General features: G+C 36.6%; 2 protein-coding genes across 2 annotated transcripts; both read right to left on the reverse strand.

The window, feature by feature from the left end:
* Positions 1-8,617: 8,617 nt before the first annotated feature.
* On the reverse strand, positions 8,618-12,002 carry LOC132166905 (myrcene synthase, chloroplastic-like). The gene is made up of 7 exons (XM_059577761.1): positions 11,729-12,002; positions 11,330-11,597; positions 10,390-10,768; positions 9,806-10,024; positions 9,578-9,716; positions 9,217-9,465; positions 8,618-9,100 (listed from the first exon to the last, which is right to left on the reverse strand). Exons 1-7 carry the CDS (start codon positions 11,957-11,959, stop codon positions 8,786-8,788), a joined length of 1,800 nt encoding a protein of 599 aa, XP_059433744.1. The 5' UTR covers positions 11,960-12,002; the 3' UTR covers positions 8,618-8,785.
* Positions 12,003-15,319: 3,317 nt separating this feature from the next.
* LOC132167254 (myrcene synthase, chloroplastic-like) lies at positions 15,320-18,642 on the reverse strand. The gene is made up of 7 exons (XM_059578165.1): positions 18,415-18,642; positions 18,063-18,330; positions 17,594-17,969; positions 16,330-16,548; positions 16,097-16,235; positions 15,730-15,978; positions 15,320-15,634 (listed from the first exon to the last, which is right to left on the reverse strand). Exons 1-7 carry the CDS (start codon positions 18,640-18,642, stop codon positions 15,320-15,322), a joined length of 1,794 nt encoding a protein of 597 aa, XP_059434148.1.
* Between the last annotated feature and the right edge of the window lie 1,599 nt (positions 18,643-20,241).

Below are 20,241 nucleotides of genomic sequence, written 5' to 3' on the forward strand. Positions count from 1 at the left end.
ATATATGCTCAATTATTTTGAGGTGATGGTCTATTTAATTCAAAAGCTAGAATAAGTTAAAATAGAAACAATCGTCAATAAAGGCTTTAGAAGAAAAGAGACCTACTCATCAATTTTTTTGCGTGACATGCTGAAATGGGGACAGCAGTGTTATCCAAATTCCTTATCACCTTCGCAATCTGTATGCTTTATTCGTATGCTTTGAAGCTGTCTCGGATTTGAAGATTAAATTGAAATTGGTTATGAGAGACGCGGACATGTGTTTGAACAGGTCGGACATGTGTCAAGTTCAGGCGTCCACTGTGTACGTATAATAGGACTTGCAAGAAGATGACAACTGCAAGTGAAATTGGAGGAATGATGAAGGGCGCACCGCACACTGTGTGGAGGAATGATGAAGGAGCCACAGTTGCATTGCCCAAGTCGGTGGTCGGTAGGGTAGCCTTTTCACTGACTCGGCTGTCTCTTCTAACCAAACAACAAAACTCATGAAAGCTCTCTCGTATATATCTTTCAATCATGTGTCGTTATTAGAATATAAATTATTAAAGGATAAGAGACTACATAAAAATTCAAAGTCTATTACACTTTCAACGGTTTTAACTGTTACTAAAGTTTATTCCACTTCAAGTTCTAATAGTTACAGAAAATTTTGGGGAGGCAAGCCCGGGTATCGGACCTCATTGATTTAGAAACATGACAATGGAAGGCCGAACTTGTGTCAGAAATTTTCTTTGAGGAGGAAGCGCAGGTGATTAAAAGTATTCCAATCAGCCCGGTAAAAACCAAAGATAGATTTATTTGGCGATGTACAAAAAATGGCACCTTCTTTGTCCAGAGTGCTTACCACCTTGAGATGGAATCAATGGCAAATAGGCGAAGTGGGGGATCCAAAACAACGAAGAGTTTTGAATGGAATGAATGCTGGAATTTGTCGGTTCCAAATGTGGTCAAGATGTTTCTATGGGGAGCCCTTAATAATCTGCTCCCTACAAAGGTTAATTTATATAAAAAGGAGTCGTTAAAAGCCCATTGTGCCCTATTTGTGAAGCTGAAAATGAGACGGTGGAACATATTTTGTGGAGCTGCCTGTCGACATCAGATGTGTGGGTAGTGGTCCGATAAAATTACAAAAAGCTGGCAGAATGAGTGGCAGTATCTCCAATATTTTTGGGAATTTGTTGGAGTGCTGTGATAGGACTAAAATGGAGCTTTTTGCTGTTACTACTCGACGCATTTGGCTGCGAAGGAATGCTGTGGTACATGGAGATCCTTTCCTCCATCCAAACCAGCTCCTGCGAGAGGCACAATTTGCTTTGGAAGAGTACCATCGGGTGAATGATGGCAACTCAGCACAAATTGTTGGGTGGTCCCTCTTTATGTGGGGACCAACCCACGTGGCAGGAAACACAAAGGGCTTAAAACCCTTTGTGTGCTATATATATACATATCTTTTTCTTTCAGAAAAAAAAAAACGAGAGAAGAAAGAAAGAAGCGTGCGGCGCAGGGAGAAAAAGAAAAAGAAAAAGAAGAACATCCGTCAGAGATTGGAAGGTCGTTTGTGGTTCGATCTTGATGCAATTTTAGAGTGTTGCTCCTGACGACGAGTGCTACGTATTGACTGGTGTCGATCGTTGGAATTCCTCTCCAATCACTTGGTTGCTAATACCTACTTGGTGAGATCTTTCTTTATTATTGTTGGAATCCACTTTAGGGTGATGAATTTATGTTTAATCCAAGAATGCATGTATTCTGATGTGGTGATAACCTCTAGATATTTCTCTAGGGAAGACAAATTGTAAACTCATTATTGTTGATAGTGGAAGATTTAACTGGACTAGGTCCCGTGGTTTTTACTTTCGCATTGGAGGGTTTTCCACGTAAAAATCTTGGTGTCTTGCTTGTGGATTTGCTTGATTATTATTTTGCTATTGTTTTACTATTTAATTTGCACAAAGAGGGGTAGATTAATTCCGCTGAGCATCTGAATTTGGTGTTCACCCCTAACAAAGTGGTATCAGAGCCTTTGGTTCATTGTTCGTGTGGAGTTCTTGTGTGAATTAAATGGAAGAGTCATCTAATAGCATGGTTAAACTCACAGCTTCCAATTATTCAATTTGGAAGACTAGGATGGAAGATATTTTGTATTGCAAAGAATTGTTTGACCCCATTGAGTTGAAAGGTGTCAAACCAGCTGCTGCAACCAACGATGATTGGAAGAAATTGAATAGGAAAGCCGTTGGATATATTAGGCAGTGGGTTGATCAAAGTGTCTTTCATCACGTAGCCAAAGAAGTTGATGCATATGGTCTTTGGCAGAAGTTAGAGAGTCTTTATGAACGAAAGACTGCTCAAAACAAAGCCTTTGTGATAAGAAGGCTTGTGAATTTGAAGTACAAAGATGGGCATAGTGTTACGGAGCATCTGAGTAATTTTCAGGGAATGTTGAACGAGTTGTCTACCATGAAACTTGCACTAGATGATGAGGTGCAAGCATTACTTGTGTTGAGTTCTTTGCCAGACAGTTGGGAAACCTTGGTGGTGTCACTCAGTAATTCGGCTCCCAATGGTGTGATAACTATGGGTATGGTAAAAGACAGCATGTTCAATGAAGAGGCAAGAAGGAAAGAGCAAGGTATTTCTTCTCATTCAGAGGCACTTGTTATAGAAAGGCGGGGGAGAAGTAAAAGCAGAAAACCTCACAGGTATGACAGTCGTGACAAGTCAAGAGGAAAGTCCTATTCAAAAATGGACATAAAATGTTTTCACTGTGGCAAGCCTGGGCATATAAGAAGAGATTGCAGAAAGTTTAAGAGGGAACAGTTGAAAGGAAAAGACGAAGAACGTCAAGAAGAAAAAGACACTGCAGCAGTTGCATCTGATGGTGATGTGGTATTTGCTTTTGATGAAGCTTATGCTAATCTCGCATGTGATGAATCTACGTGGGTAGTTGATACAGCAGCATCTTTTCATATTACTCCACATAGAGATTTCTTCTCTTCCTACACCAGTGGCGATTTTGGTTGGGTTAGGATGGGAAATGAAGCAAAGTGTAAAGTTGTGGGCATGGGAGATATACAGCTAGAAACCAGCATTGGGTGCAAATTGATTCTCAAGGATGTCAGACATGTTCCTGAAATGCGCTTCAACTTGATTTCTATTGGGAAACTTGATGATGAAGGCTACCACAATTACCTTGGAGGTGGACAGTGGAAACTGAGCAAGGGTTCTCTTATCTTAGCCAGGGGAAAGAAGACCAACACTCTCTACAAGACAGCTGCAAGACTAGTCAAGGGAGATGCGATTGTTGTTGAGAATGAAAACTCCACTGAGCTATGGCACAAGAGGCTTGGTCACATGAGTGAGAAGGGACTTCAGATTCTCGCCAAGGAACAGCTCCTACCTAATAATAAAGGTACGTCACTAACGCCCTGTACTCATTGTCTTGTTGGAAAACAAAGAAGAGTTTCATTTCAAAAATCTTCTTCATCAAGAAAGTCTAATATTCTTGATTTAGTTCACACTGATGTCTGCACTATGAACACTAAAACTCTAGGTGGTGCACTTTATTATGTAACTTTTATTGATGACCACTCTAGAAAGGTATGGGTGTTTGCTTTGAAAACCAAAGATCAGGTATTGGGTGTGTTCAAAGTCTTTCATATGAAGGTTGAAAGAGAAACTGGAAGGCAGTTAAAATGCGTCCGTGCAGACAATGGTGGTGAATACAGAGGACCGTTTGAAGAGTATTGCAAAAGCCATGGGATCAGGCTTGAGAAAACTGTACCCAAGACTCCGCAGCATAATGGAGTAGCAGAGAGAATGAACAGAACCATCTGTGAGAGAATCAGGTGTATGCTCTCTCATGCAAAATTGCCTAAACATTTTTGGGGTGAGGCAATGAGGACAGCAGTTGACTTGATAAATCTTTCTCCTTCAGTTCCTTTGGATGGTGACATTCCTCAAAGGGTTTGGACAGGGAAAGATGTTTCTTTTGAGCACTTGAGAGTGTTTGGCTGCAGGGCATTCGTCCATATTCCTAGAGATGAGAGGTTAAAGCTTGATAGCAAAGTCAAGCAATGTATCTTCATGGGTTATGGGCATGAGGAGTTTGGTTACAGACTGTGGGATCCAGTTAATAAGAAAATCATACGAAGCAGAGATGTCGTATTCTTTGAAGATCAAACCATTGAAGACTTGGATCAGAAAAAGGCAGAGTCTCTGAGTGAATACCGTGTTGATTTGGATCCAGTTATTCCTCCTTGTGTGATGCATGATGAACACATGGGAGATGTACAAGAAGAACAGGTTGATACAGTTGGTGAAAATGGTGAGCCTACAATTGATAATGTGGAGTCAGAAGAGCATCTAGAGCAAGCTTCTTCAGAACCAGCCGCTGAGATTCAGTTGAGAAGATCTACCAGAAACCGACAGCCTTCCAGAACGTATTCAGTCAATGAGTATGTGCTACTTTCTGATGGGGGAGAGCCAGAAAGTTATCAAGAGGTTATGCTACATGACCAGAAAAATCAATGGTTAGAAGCCATGCAAGACGAGATGAAATCCTTGCATGAGAATCACACATATGATTTGGTGGAACTGCCTAAGGGCAAGAGAGCACTCAAGAACAAATGGGTGTTCAGATGCAAGATTGAACCAAACAGATCACAGCCAAGGTACAAGGCGCGACTAGTTGTAAAGGGGTTCGGTCAAAAGAAGGGCATTGATTTTGATGAAATTTTCTCACCCGTGGTAAAGATGTCTTCTATCAGAGTTGTTTTGAGTTTGGCTGCCAAAATGAATTTGGAGATCGAACAGCTTGATGTGAAGACTGCTTTCCTTCATGGTGACTTGGAGGAGGAAATTTATATGGAGCAACCAGAGGGGTTCACAGCTAAAGGCAAAGAACACTTAGTGTGTCGGTTGAAAAAGAGCTTGTACGGACTCAAGCAGGCACCGAGACAGTGGTATAAGAAGTTTGATTCTTTTATGGTTGATCATGGGTATGAGAGAACTACAGCAGATCATTGTGTGTTTGTGAAGAAATTCTCTGATGGAGAATTTATTATTCTCTTGCTATATGTGGACGACATGTTGATTGTTTGTCGTGACACTAGTAAAATTGACAGATTGAAGAAAGAATTGAGTAAGTCCTTTGCTATGAAGGACTTGGGACCCGCAAAGCATATCCTTGGTATGAAGATCTCTCGTGATAGGAAGAAAGGAAAATTGTGGCTATCACAAGAGAGTTATATCGAGAAGGTATTGGACAGGTTCAACATGAGCAAGGCAAAACCGGTGAGCTCTACACTTGCAGGTCATTTGAAGTTGAGTTCAAAGCAAAGTCCTACAAGTGAGAAAGAAAAAGATGAAATGAAGAAAGTGCCTTACGCATCAGCCGTGGGTAGCTTGATGTACGCCATGGTGTGTACGAGGCCTGATATCGCTCATGCAGTTGGAGTTGTTAGTCGGTTCCTTTCTAATCCTGGCAAAGAACATTGGGCAGCTGTGAAATGGATTCTCAGGTATCTCAGAGGTACTTCGAGAGTATGTTTGTGCTTCGGCAGTGGTCAACAGGTGCTTGATGGGTTTACAGATGCAGATATGGCTGGGGATATTGATTCTAGAAAATCTACTTCAGGGTACCTGATTACTTATTCAGGGGGAGCAGTGTCATGGCAGTCCAGATTGCAGAAGTGTGTTGCTTTGTCTACCACAGAGGCAGAGTACATTGCTATCACTGAAGCGGCCAAAGAATTGTTATGGATGAAAAAGTTCTTACAAGAATTGGGTTTACAGCAAGAGAGGTATGTGCTTTACTGTGACAGTCAGAGTGCCATCCATCTCAGTAAGAATTCAACTTTCCATTCAAGATCGAAACATATTGATGTTAAGTGTCATTGGATTCGTGATGCACTGGAGGATAAGCTGTTACAGATTGAGAAAATCCATACTGATGATAATGGGTCAGATATGATGACTAAATCGTTGCCTATGCAAAAGCTTGAAATTTGCAGAAGCGCGGCGGGCTTGGTGGAGCCCCCCACATAATCGGGAGGGGGAGATTTGTTGGGTGGTCCCTCTTTATGTGGGGACCAACCCACGTGGCAGGAAACACAAAGGGCTTCAAACCCTTTGTGTGCTATATATATACATATCTTTTTCTTTCAGAAAAAAAAAAACGAGAGAAGAAAGAAAGAAGCGTGCGGCGCAGGGAGAAAAAGAAAAAGAAAAAGAAGAACATCCGTCAGAGATTGGAAGGTCGTTTGTGGTTCGATCTTGATGCAATTTTAGAGTGTTGCTCCTGACGACGAGTGCTACGTATTGACTGGTGTCGATCGTTGGAATTCCTCTCCAATCGCTTGGTTGCTAATACCTACTTGGTGAGATCTTTCTTTATTCTTGTTGGAATCCACTTTAGGGTGATGAATTTATGTTTAATCCAAGAATGCATGTATTCTTGATGTGGTGATAACCTCTAGATATTTTTCTAGGGAAGACAAATTGTAAACTCATTATTGTTGATAGTGGAAGATTTAACTGGACTAGGTCCCGTGGTTTTTACCTTCGCATTGGAGGGTTTTCCACGTAAAAATCTTGGTGTCTTGCTTGTGGGTTTGCTTGATTATTATTTTGCTATTGTGTTACTATTTAATTTGCACAAAGAGGGGTAGATTAATTCCGCTGAGCATCTGAAATTGGTGTTCACCCCTAACACAAAGGACTCATGACTTGGAATGTGCCATTGCTAAGTGGCAACCCCCACCAGCAAACATGGTGAAGATGAACTGGGATGCAGTGAACGTGAAGGAAAAGAGAGTTGGGTTGGGTCTCATTGCAAGGGACTCGACGGGGAAATTTTTGGCTGCACGCAGTATAACCCATGAAGCTATAACAGATCCCATTACAGCAGAATCCATGGCTGCTTTTGCATGCCGTCCTCTTTAGCAAAGAAATGGGTTTTAATAATGTTCTCTTTGAAGGTGATGCCATGCAAGTTATCAAGGCGATTGACTCAAAAGGACCGTGTTTTAGTAGCTATGGACAATTTATAGAAGGTATAAATTTAGAGCTACGTGGTGTAGAGAATGCTAGATTTTTACATGTTTTGAGGGATGCCGATAATGCTGCGCATGTGCTTGCAAAATTGGTTACTACCCATGTCATTTTCTCTACTTAGTTGGGGGATACCCCTCCAACCGTTGGTGATATTGTAAGAAGGGAACAATCTCTTGTTCTTGTGTGATCTTCTTTGGATATTTTTGAATCAATAAATATCTATATATTCCTTCAAAAACAAAAAAAAACAAAAAAACAAAAAAAACAAAAAAAAAAGTTACAGAAAATGAATAGCCTCAATTAATGTAGTTTTATTTAATTGTTATTTAATACACATGTAAGAATGTCTCAATTTTTATTTTTATTTTTTTAAAAAAAGAAATTTGGGATTCTTATTAAAAAAACCTCATTAAACGTTCACTCATAGAGATGGAATAAATTCCTCTCTCCTTACAATACTACAGATACTTGGGGGAATTTCTTTCCTCTAAAAATAATCTATGACATGCTTGGTAGCATCTTGTGCTAACCCGTAAGTGGCGTAATTAGCGTCCCGTCGAGTATGCATTTCGCAAGAATTTCCCATAGTCTGTAGACCAGCCTTAATATCTTCCACAAAATGGCCATAGGTGCTTTTGCATGTGTTCATCGAATTGATTGCGCTTATAATTTGCAGCGCATCAATACCCTTCCAATATAATGCCCTCACCACCAAGTTCTTTCCCCAGCAACATGGCATACAGGTTGGCCATGGCTTCAGCAACGGCAGGTTCCAACATCTGTTGTACCGTGGTACTACAAGTTGCATAGACCTTACCCCTACAATCATAATGCCTTTACTAAAATGAATGGAGAAGTCTCCAATGTAATAAAGTGTGAGAGACAATTGTAATCAGAGTTTGTTCAAATTCTATTAATCGTTAACGCCCAAAACCAAAGCTATCACTCACTAATCCACCGACTCATCATGCTCTAGCTATCACAGTTAATGTTACTTTTTATGCTCGTTTATCATGGCTGATGTGATATGTTATATGTCACATCAGCCGGTAATTAAGAGTGTGACAACGGAATGTGAAGAGTAACATTACTTTTTTAAAATTCATATCTCATGCAAGATTCTTGTAAGTCATTATAATTATGTCAATTTGGAGACTTCTTATAAAATTGGAAAGAAAAAATGGGCACTCTCGTTTACATCTTTTATTTTGAACTCATATTTGTAAGAATTAAGAAGCATATTTGGCAAATACTTAATTGCCTGTAGCTTATTTAAATCACTGAAATAGTGAAATATAAAGAATAAAGAATAAAGATAAAATTAGATTGTACTTCTCATCCCAATCTATACATCTGCTTAGACATGGACGCATTGTCTTTATACAAATCTTAGAACCATCGTATCAACAATTTGTATAGGGTTATATATATACGAGTTAACCCTATATATGCCTCAGTGAAAAACACAATTGTTTGGGAATAATACGTCTCATCTCCTTTTATTCTGGCCCAATATCTCTAATTAAAGTATATGATAAATAAAGATACAATTCAACTTCTCGTAAAGAAACCAAATGGCCATTTGGTATATATATACCTTATTACCCACCGCTTCAGACTTCTAACCCTAATGAAAGATAAAGTGCTCAACATTAGAGAAATATGAGAAATATATAAGATAACCCCAAACATTAGACTTTGTCTAAGGTTGAGTCTCTAGTGGTCTTCATGTTGATCTTTGTGTGTGGGGGGGAATGGGATGAATAAATAATGATAATATGTTGTCCTTAGTTTCACCATCTTGATGAACACCATGCCCATCCCCGTGTAGGTATATGCACTGAGCCATCCTTACAAGGTTCATTGTGATTTCAATAAAAGTTTGAGAGAAGGGAGAACTCGTTGCTACTTCTCCATTCAACTTCTTCCACGTTGCACTAATCAAAGACTTTATGTGCTCACGGGCATCTTCTTCACTTGCACCAGTTTCATTCATGTAACACTGAAGGGATTTAGGAACATCACCTCTCTCTAACTCATCCTGAGTTTCAAAACAGACACACGTATATTAATATGAGAATGCTAGGCTATCTTCGTGTAAAGCATTCAAAAAACATTCTTGATGAAACTCTAGTTAGGATAGTTTGGTTTGCATACCTTAGATGTTTCAAGATCATCTGCAAGTCGTAAATTAGTTGATGACCAACGGATTATGTCGGGGTACTCTTCCAAGCATTCCAAGGCTTCCTTTGTTACGGGATTTGTGACAAAAAAATAAGCATGCCCTAGTATAACTGGTCCTGAGGACGAAATCCATGCGTTTTGAATATATTCTTGAAGGCTTGGTTTATATCCGCTGTGGTACCACTTTGCCTCCAACAAATAAGATTTACATAAATCTGCCCACTGAAACATTTATAGTGGAACAATGAATTTGTGGAATTATAATCTTATTTATTAAAAAAAAAAATTGTGAAAGATAAATAAGGATGAATTTAGAAGTCCAGTCCATGCATACCACTTTTCTAAGGTACCGAACAACGTGGAATCCTTGTTCTTTAAGGATGTCAAACGCCATTTCATTAATTGAATTGTGGAGAGCAAGAAAACATAACTTCATATAATATGGGAGCTGATCCATTGCATTGATATCCCATCTGGAATCACAAAGAGTATAAGTTCTTATGTTAGAAATGGACATATAAAAAGCATTTGAGCTATAGTATTGCCATTAATATATACGAACCTCTCAACAGCATCCGTAAAGAGCTCAAGTTCATCCATTGTGCCATATACATCATAAATATCATCTATTATTGTTATTAGTACATTGATCTTTGTTAACATTCTCCTGCAATATCCAAACTGAGGCTGAAATGTAAATCCCACTGTCCATAAGAAGTTCACCATGAGCCTATCCCTCGCAAAGCTCAACTTTCCTCCAAGACCAGTGCTCATCCACCACCTTTATATGAACCAAAAAAAATTAATATTGTTATAATATAACTTAAATGATTAAATTTACTATTTTTTATTTGCTTAACATAGTATCAGAGCAAAAGTTCAAATTTAGCATATCTCCTCATTTACCTCCCATTTCAATAGGATTAAATTTATCATTTCATATCCGGTGGACAAGTTGTGATTGAACAAATATCTTGTTTGAAATCATATCAATTCATTTTCTTAACTTTCGAATTGGGTATAAGTCAATTACTAGCTTAATTTTTAGGCTATAATTTATTTAGTTATCTATTTTTTTCATGTAGCATGATATTTGATTTAAATTGTACTGCTCATCATTATTGCATGCAGTGCCTTAAGTTTTACCTCGACACTTCTTTTAGATCTTCTTGGTGGGCTGCTTGTACCATATTGAAATCCAGCTCTGCGAGCTCAAGCAAGATAGGGTTCATGTCTTGTCTGCTACTTCTGTATACATCAATGAACCACCTTGCTTCCAACCTTAACATCCTCCAATGAAGAGGAAGCTCCAGGGCATGGTTCACTATAGCAGTAAGATTTTGATCTTTGCTTTCCCTGACATACTTTGAGAGTTGCTTGGTTGCAAAATCTCTTGCTTCCTCCAAGACACCTTCGCCTTCTACCGAAAGGAACGAGGCTTCGTACAAGCATAACATTCCCTCGATATCATCACATAGGCATGCCTTGAAGTTCCCCATCTCATTCTTGAAACTATTAAAAATCTCTGCAATCAACAAAACCCACCAGTCAATAACTAAAATGATAAGTTAATAAAGTTGTACATGAGGGCAGTTATTAACTGCAACTAACCGTTATGTACATATGCGGACACGGTTAATAATCGCATCCATATACCCTTATATATAACAAATTCATCAACTGCACTTTGTAATTTGTATGTTTGTATTTTTTGAATGTACTCTTCCTGAAATGTTTGTATTTTCTTTGTTATTTTTAAGCTAGAACCTGGAATCAAGATATGAATTTCATCTAAAACACTAGGGCTTAAAAAAACACTAAAACTTGCCCAAAACACTAAAAAGAGACTAAAAAATTTTTAAAATAGTTTAAAATATGCCTTAATAGAGGGTCAAAAAAGGCCTAAAAGACTAAAATAGGCTCAAAATGCAATTCACACCTCTAACATGCAAATAGAGGTTAATAACTAAATTCAATATCCGCACTAACGGCATGAATAACGGTTAGTAATTGCGATGTGTATGGAGTTATTGCCACATATGCATGTAAAGCCTTACAAACCCGAGGATTACTATAAGTTGTTTACCTTGAGGCACACTATACCCATGCTGTCTTAGCAATCTAAATTCAAGAGCTGTGTCGTATATATTCTCCTTGTTGCACAATTCACCACCATGATTAGCATTGTTTATACCTTCCAAGGTCCTCTGTATTTCATCATCAAAGTGGTAAGATATTCCAAGTCTTTGCAAGATATCAAGCAGCTCAAGTCTCTCTAAAGGATCCACAACTTTGTTAAACATCATCCTCACTTCTCCCTTCAGCTTATCAATTCGTCCGGTGAATGACTCTCCCTACCAATATTTCAATTTTCTCATTAGCTTGGCACTAAGATGTTTACAACCACCTCAATAAGACTAAAGTAAAAAGAAAAAAAAAAGGTAAAAAAATAAAAATAAAAATAATAAAAATAATATATATATACCACATATACACTTGTGAGTGACTGGATGTAATCATAGTGCCAAATGGGAGGTTGGTAATTTGCTGATCGCCGAACAATATTGGAAGTAGTTGAGATTTGGGTGGTGGCCATGCATACGAAAGTAGGAGGAACACTTGTGGATTTCACGAATGATGAGATGGGACTTTTAGATGGGAGCAGTTGTGGAGTGAAGTTGCAATTGCCGAGTGAAGCAAGACGGTAAAGATCCATTGATGGAAGCTAGGCTTTCAGTGATGAAGCTTAATTGCTGTGGTTTTTGGATTGAATGGATGGAAACTTGGGAAAAATATGCTTGCAATGAATACCTTTATATAATACCCATAACATACCACGTGTTACATATGCATGCATGATTATATTTTGTTTGGGAAATATCTCCAACATCATCAGTTCATGCGGGCTAAAACGATCGTCCATAAAATATAATTTCATGTGGAGCATATCCTTGTGTCACTAATATTGCATGTGCTCCTCAAATGTAATTTTCAGGCTTAATTTGTTGTGATATAATAATATGTATAAATGCGGTAAACCTAGTCACCTGCTTTAGTACCATTTTAATATATATGTTATAAAAGTAGTCAAATAGAGTCACCTGCTTTATTTATCATCTCAGCTCCCTTCTTATTGAAGGTCGATCTTTATGGGTAATTATAATCAACATGGTTTTAAATAATTGATGAATTATGTCACATGGGATTCCGGGCAAGAAAGTCGTGTTTGATTCCATTCCACAATGGTAGATCGAGTCATCACCAATTGCATGTTGATATTATTCTGACATGTGAGATGAAGTTGGGAAACGTCGTTATAAGGGTATTTGGATATTTACTTGTCGTCTTTAATACAAATCACGTGCGGCAATATCTAGCAAGGAATTTCCACACGAGGAAGCTAAACTTTTGTTTCCATTTTTAGTTACCAACTTTTTTTAAAAAAATACTTACATTTCATTTTTTTATTTTATTTTAATTATTAACTTTCACTATTTTATTTAAATATTCATTTTCTTTCAAAGTGCTTGCAACATTTTAAAGTCATGTACGTACATGTCTTATCAAGAGTTAAAAAAACTTTTTTATTTTATTATATTTTTACTTTTATTGATCGAGCTACAATTGTCACCACAACTCATCAATTTTTGGACTAAAATAGTGAGCCGCGCGAATGCAGTTGCATTTTCACCCAAATTTGAGTCTTGATATATTAGTCAAATTATCCTTTGACCAGCGGGGTGTGAATGCTCCAACAAAAAATCCCAACCTTGTCACGATCTCACTACAAAAAAAAGAGAAAATTAACAATGCCCTAAAGAGGCCAAGAGGCGTGCGTTGTTCACTATTTGAATGACGCCTCTAAAAAACGAGGCATCGTTCAAATAGTGAACAAAGCCTTTGGGAGGTGTTGTTCCCTCTTGAAACGACGTCGTCCCATTTCAACAATGGACGATGTCATATCATAGACGTCATTCACTGTTGAAATGATGTCGTCCCAAACTCAAAGAATACACAATATATATATATATATATATTTGATTACATATTCCATGCACTCAGCTTTAGAAGAGAAATTAATTGTTCAACCAAGTCAAAGTCAGATCCAAAGGATAGGACACTTTGAGGTTCTTAGAGTCCTCCCAAATGTGATGTGACTTTTAAAATCATCAATAGATCAAAGTTCAATACATCACATCTCAAATTCAACGGTAATTTTAAAAGTCACGTCATATCTTAAATTCAACGGTAATTTTAAAAGTCAAATCACATTTGAGAGGACTCTAGGATAACTATAAGAAGACTTATAACATTACTCCACTTTGAGTAGTGTGCATGCTGGTACGAAGTTGCGGTCTTTGAAGGAAGAAGACGTATTCTAACTTCTAAGGCACTAGGATAACTCTATATATACATCACATCTCAAATTCAACGGTAATTTTAAAAGTCACATCACATTTGGGAGGACTCTAAGATAATTCTATGAAGACTTATAACATTACTCCACTTTGAGTAGTGCGCATGCTGGTGCGAAGTTGTGGTCTTTGAAGGAAGAAGACGTATTCTAACTTCTAAGGCACATTACATGGTTGTTGTTGTTTTTCCGGACGACGTTCATCCTTGTCAATTTTACAAAAAATAAAATAAAATAAAATCTAACATGTATTAAATAAAAATAAATAAATAAAAAGAAAAAGAAGAAGTAAGTTTAAAACATTTTGAGAGAGAAATACAAAAGTGCATCACCCAAGTATTATTTTCAATTACAATTAACAGTTAAATCCAAATGGGGCAATTATAGATTCAATTCTTTGATATTCCTCTTTATCTCTTTCCCATGTAAGACTGATCTCTTTTTAGGGCTTACCATAATAATGTAACTAATCTAAGAATACAAAAAAAAATAATAATAAAATAAAAAAGGAAGTCTTTTTCAAGAATATGTTGACAAGAATACCAACTTAAATAAAATAAAATATCTCCAACAGTACTACATTTGGACTAAAACGATTTGTTCATAAAATATTGTGGACAATATCCTAGTGTGGCCCTAAAATCTAATAGATAGGCTTTATCTTGATATATATGTGAATTGAGGTAAGATCTCAGACTTTAGCAGACAAGCATTTTTTTTCATGGTTAATTGAGAATAAATTATCAAAAAATAAAAAAATAAAAATAAAAGCTTTAGGGCCCAATTATTAAAGCTTTAGAGCTTTAATCACGATGATCTGTCTCATTCATCTTCCAAGCTTTAGTTGAAATAATTGAAATAATTAGTAGGCAAGAATCAATTATTTATGTTGTAGATATCCACGTTTTGGTTGCGTATAAACTAGAATTAAACCCACCGCGTTAGCTGCACTGCATGTAATAGTGGTGGGGGCTCAATAATATCATAGTTGAAAGGCGCGCGGGTCGCTTTTCTTCGTCACCATCAGTCGGAGATAGGGTTGGCAAATGGCAATTCAAAGTTTTGCTCTCCATCACCACCTATTATCTCAGGCTTCAGCTTAATTAGCCAGCTGAGAAGGATTTTCACATGAGAAAACTATAGCACTAGCTTCAAATCTAAGACCATAGGCCTCAAATGTATGCCCACAGCAAAAATCTTCTATTTAAGTGGAGCTTTTTTATATTTAAATATTAATTTTAATTTTTAGTTCAAATATTTATTATTTATAAAACCGTTCTTCTCACTTCGGCTTTTAATTTGTTTCCAAACGACGTGTAGAATTCATCTTTGTTGTGGGACATTTAGTTTCAACATATGACATGCATATATTTTGCATGTGTTGAGCTAAACCAAAACCTCAATGCAAAAGACAATCGTTTGGTAATAATATGTCTCATCTCCTTTTATTCAGACTCAACCATCTTTAATTTAAGAAGAAAAAAAAAAACACACAGACAAGATAAATAAAAATAGAATTCAACTTCTCCTAAACAAACCTGACGTCATCTTCTAAGATACCTTAAGACTTCTAACCCTAATGAAAGAAAAAAGTGCTAAACATTATAGAAATAAGATAACTCTACACACTAGACCATTGCTAAGGTTGAGTCTCTAGTAGCTTCATGCATGTTGATCTCTATGTAGAGGAATGGGATGAATAATTAATGATAATACATTGTCCTTAGTTTCACGGTCTTCAACACCATGACCATCCCCGTGCAGGTATATGCACTGAGCTGTCCTTGCAAGGTTCATTATAATTTCAATAAATGTTCGAGAGAATGGAGAACTTGCAGCTCTAGCTTCTTCATTCATCTTGTTCCATGTTTCACTAATCAAAGACCTTATGTGCTCACGGGCATCTTCTTCACTTGCACCAGTTTCATTCATATAACACTGGATTGATTTTGGAACATCACCTCTCTCTAACTCATCCTGGTCAGTTTTAGAACATGGAAATATATAAAGAATGGTTAGGGAAAAGTATTCTTGATGAAACTCTTAGGATATGTACTTTGGTTTGCATGTACCTTAGATGTTCCAAGATCATCTGCAAGTCGTAAAACCACTGCTGACCAACGGATTATATTGGGGAACTCTTCCAAGCAATCTAAAGCTTCCTTTGTTATTGGATTTGTGATAGAAAAATAAACATGCACTAGCATAACTTGTGCTGCTATTGAAATGCATGCATTCTCAATGTATTCTTGAAGACTTGGTGTATATCCGCTGTAATACCACTTTGCTTCCAGCAAGTAAGATTTCAATAGATCTACCCACTGAAACGTTTAAAGCAGAACAACGAATTTGTGGAATTATTATAACACATCACATTTTTATGAAACAAAAAAGTATTTTAAAGATAAATAATGATGAATTTAGAAGTCCAGTCCATACCACTTTTCTAAGGTATTGAATGATGTGGAATCCTTTTTCTTTAAGAATGTCAAACGCCATTTCATTGATTGAATTGTGGAGAGAAAGAAAACATAACTTCATATAATATGGGAGCTGATCCATTGCATTGGTATCCCATCTGGAATCACAAAGAGTAGAGTTTCTTTATGTCAAAGATAGCCATATATATATATATGAAGCATTTTGAGGTGTGTACTGGCATTAATACGAACCTCTCAATAGCATCGGTGAAGAGCTCGAGCTCATCCAAAGTACCATATACATCATAAATATCGTCGATTGCTGTTATTAGTACATTGACCTTCGTTAACGTTCTCCTACAAGATCCAAACTGAGGCTGAAATGTTTTTCCCACTGTCCATAAGAAACTCTCCATTAGCCTATCTCTAGCAAAGCTCAACTTTTCGCCAAGGCCAATGCTCCTCCACCACCTTCATGTGAAACAAATTAAGAGGGTTCACTGCTATTAGGTAAAACAAATATTAGAAACAAATATTTCTTTCTAGTAAAACGTGTGTTTATCACTTTTAAGCTCTTTAAGTGAAACATGTGTTTATCATTTATTTTTGGGTAAGTATTTATGAAAGAACAAAAGTTTGCTTAAAATAATTTTCTATTATTCTTTAATAATATTTACAGATACACAAATTGGACTACATAATATTTTATTTTTGACTAAGTATTTATGATTTGATAATCTTTTATGTTTTGGCTAAATATTTATGAAGATTAAAAAATTTGCTTAAAATAGTATTCCAATAAAGTGTTTAAAATTGTGCTTGTCATACATAAAGGAAAAAGAGAAAAAAATAATAATAAAGAGAGAAAGAGAGAAAGAAACTCACATTGTCAAAGAAAATGTCCTCAAACGTCTTGCCAAAGCAATTAAGGATTATTATCTCTTCGTCACACTTCCAATTGCAAGGTTCTTATATCAAAAAAAAAAAAAATGGAAGGTTCTAGTTCAATTTTTTCTTGTTGTAACAGTGTATATTAGGTTTTTCTTTTTATATTTAGTTTATGGTATTTATGGTTTTTCCATGGCAGAAACCTTTTAAGCTCTTTGCACAATTGCACCTTAAGATTTGTCAAAAGAGAGTAGCAAAGAGATTGAGCAAAACTTCTTTGACACTAGATCTTAGGGCCTGTTTAAGGGACTTAAAAATGTGTTTAACATTTAAAAAGTTCATTTGATGAAAAAATTACTCGTTTAGTAAAAAAAATTGAAAGCACTTTTAAGAGTAAAAAAAACAAAAAATATGGTCAAAACGCACTTTTAGCAAAAGCTTAAGAATGAAGTTTTTGCCGAAAAGAATTTTTTGACTTAAAAGCTCTATTTCTCAAATGCAATCCCAAATAGGCTATTAGCAAAGCCTTAATTCAAAATGATATGTCTTTTTTCTTTTTTAAAAAAAAATTATATCATTCTTTTTTAAAACCATATCTTAATAATGCATGCAGTGCCTCAAGTTTTACCTTGACGCTTCTTTTAGATCTTCTTGGTGGGCTGCTTGTACCATGTTGAAATCCAATTCTGCGAGCTCAAGCAATATAGGGTTCATGTATTCTCCGCTTCTATATACATCAATGAACCACCTCGCTTCTAACCTTGACATCCTCCAATGCAGAGGAAGCTCTAGGGCATGGTTCACTCTAGCAGTAAGATTTTGATCTTTGCTTTGCTTGACGTACTTCGAAAGTTGCTTGGTTGCAAATTCTCTCGCTTCCTCCATTATACTTTCGTCTTCTACCGAAAGGAATGAGGCTTCATACAAGCATAGCATTCCCTCGATATCATCACATAGGCATGCCTTGAAGTTTCCCATCTCATTCTTGAAACTATTAAAAATCTCTGCAATCAACAAAGCCCGCCAATCAATAACTAAAAATGGTGGGTTAAATATTAAGCCTCCCTAGGAATGGATTACTATAATTAGTTGTTTACCTTGAGGCACACTATATCCATGCTGTCTTAGCAATCTAAATTCAAGAGCTGTGGCGTATATATTCTCCTTGTTGCACATTTCACCACCATGATTAGCATTGTGTATACCTTCCAAGGTCCTCTGTATTTCATCATCAAAGTGGTAAGATATTCCAAGTCTTTGTAAGATATCAATCAGCTCAAATCTCTCTAAAGGATCCACGACTTTGTTAAACATCATCCTCACTTCTCCTTTGAGCTTATCAATCCGTCCGGTGAATGACCCCCCCTAGCAATTCAATTTTCTCATTAACTAGCTGGGCACTTATAAGACTAAAAAAAAACGTAAAAAAATAAATAAATATATATATACCACATATACACTCGTCAGTGACTGGATGTAATCATAGTGCCAAATGGGAGGTTGGTAATTTGCTGATCGTCGAACAATATTGGAAGGAGTTGAGATTTGGGTGGTGGCCATGCATTGGAAAGTAGGAGGAACACTTGTGGATTTCACGAATGATGAGATGTGAGTCTTAGATGGGAGCAGTCGAGTGAAGTTTCCCTTGCCGAGTGAAGCAAGACGGTAAAGATCCATTGATGGAAGGCCTTCAGCGATGAAGCTTGCTGAGGTTTTTGGTTTGAATGGATACTTGGGAAAAACATGCTTCCAATGAAGACCTTTATATAGTATGTAACCCTTAATTGGGAGGCTGTCGACTGTCGACATGCACACAGGATGACAGGATCTAAAGGTCTATGAGAATCAACATTGTTTTAAATAATTGATAAATTATGTCACATGGGATTCCACACAAGAAAATCGTGTGCAATTCCACTTATGATAGTTTACCTTGATTTGGATGTTATTCTGACATGTGAAATTGAAGTTGGTAATTAATTGAACATTTAATAATGAGAAATGCTACATTTATTCTCATTTTTTTACACAATTTTTTTACATTCATAGGTGGCTTTTAGATCTAATAGTGGTTTGAAAGCCACTTATGAGTATGAAAAAATTATGTAAATAAGTGAGAGTAAGTGTAGCATTTTTCATATACATATAATTAATCAGTAGCCTATATGGGAAAAAAGAAGACGAGGCCTTTCGGGATTGAGTTGATAAGGATACTTTTTTAACACTGGGCCATCATATGGTATTTTTTTAAAATGTTATTTTCTTGTGGTATTGCATAAATTAAACTCGACCCATTGTATTTACATGGTGGTAGTGTATGCATAACAGACACTTCTCCCTTAGAGCATCTCAGAGTGGAAAATGGATTTGATTTTCAATTGGAGTTTAGAAAAGTGTTATCTTTAAAGGTTGATTTGTGTCTCTATGAGTATTTAACTCGGTCGAATTGAATTCCTTGATACCCAACCTCTCACAATTGGACTATAATACCTACATTCATTAAGATTGCACTTTCAAAAATAAAGACTAACAAAACAATCCTTTTTTTTTTTTTTGTGAGATAATTCTTAGAAATTCTTAGAGCAATAGAAGAAAAAAAAAAAAAAAAAGGTAGAAAGAGATGCTATTTGGTAGGATTTATGAAAGAGAATGTTAGCTTACGAAATAAGCTAACATCCCAGCAACAATTATCACATGTGAGAATGTAAAAGGCTAGTGTGAAAAATGTCAAAAGACTACTTGTAGTGTCCCAATGGCTAGTCCAACTTAAAAGGTTATTTTCAAGAGAAATAATTATTCAAAATCTTGGAAATAATTCCAAGGCAAATAAGTGGCCGGGTTGAATAAAATAAAGGACAAATGAACAAGTATCTTCGCCTTTTCTCCCCATCGTGGGTGATGCAGAGAAACAATAAAGAACCCAAAAAATAACATTGGAATGAATAAAATATTAATGCATTTTGCTAAAGCTACACATTAAGAATTACTATAGTAGAAAACGTGTTTTACATTTACTGGAATTTCAAGCCGGCCCTAGGTTCCAACACCCACCTTTTCAGTTTTTTTTTTTTTTTTTTTGGCTTTTTCTGATGTTGCGCTGCCTCTGTCCGCCATCTACAGTGCTGCGCTACTCTTCACCTCTCCGGAATTGGTTGGGCTTTAGATCTAGTTTTTCAAATCTAGATTTAATCTCTTCAATTGATTTCGATTAGCCACGTGCCGGCCCAACGTGGCGCCGGCTAGTGTACTTTTACTCCTATGGCCGAGAAAATAAAA

This window comes from Corylus avellana, chromosome ca1 (assembly GCF_901000735.1).
Source record: "Corylus avellana chromosome ca1, CavTom2PMs-1.0".
Taxonomy (NCBI): domain Eukaryota; kingdom Viridiplantae; phylum Streptophyta; class Magnoliopsida; order Fagales; family Betulaceae; genus Corylus; species Corylus avellana.

Bases quoted from the DNA above. Each gene is read 5' to 3' on its own strand.
- LOC132167254 (XM_059578165.1), bottom strand. From the start codon at position 18,642: ATGGATCTTTACCGTCTTGCTTCACTCGGCAAGGGAAACTTCACTCGA. The intron at 17,970-18,062 runs GTAAACAACTAA...TGTTGATTGCAG, and splicing joins TGGATATAGTGTGCCTCAAG to AGATTTTTAATAGTTTCAAG. The intron at 16,236-16,329 runs GTTCGTATTAAT...TTGTGATTCCAG, and splicing joins TTCACCGATGCTATTGAGAG to ATGGGATACCAATGCAATGG.
- LOC132166905 (XM_059577761.1), bottom strand. From the start codon at position 11,959: ATGGATCTTTACCGTCTTGCTTCACTCGGCAATTGCAACTTCACTCCA. The intron at 11,598-11,728 runs GTATATATATAT...AAATATTGGTAG, and splicing joins CACTCACAAGTGTATATGTG to GGAGAGTCATTCACCGGACG. The intron at 10,769-11,329 runs GTAAACAACTTA...TGTTGATTGCAG, and splicing joins TGGGTATAGTGTGCCTCAAG to AGATTTTTAATAGTTTCAAG.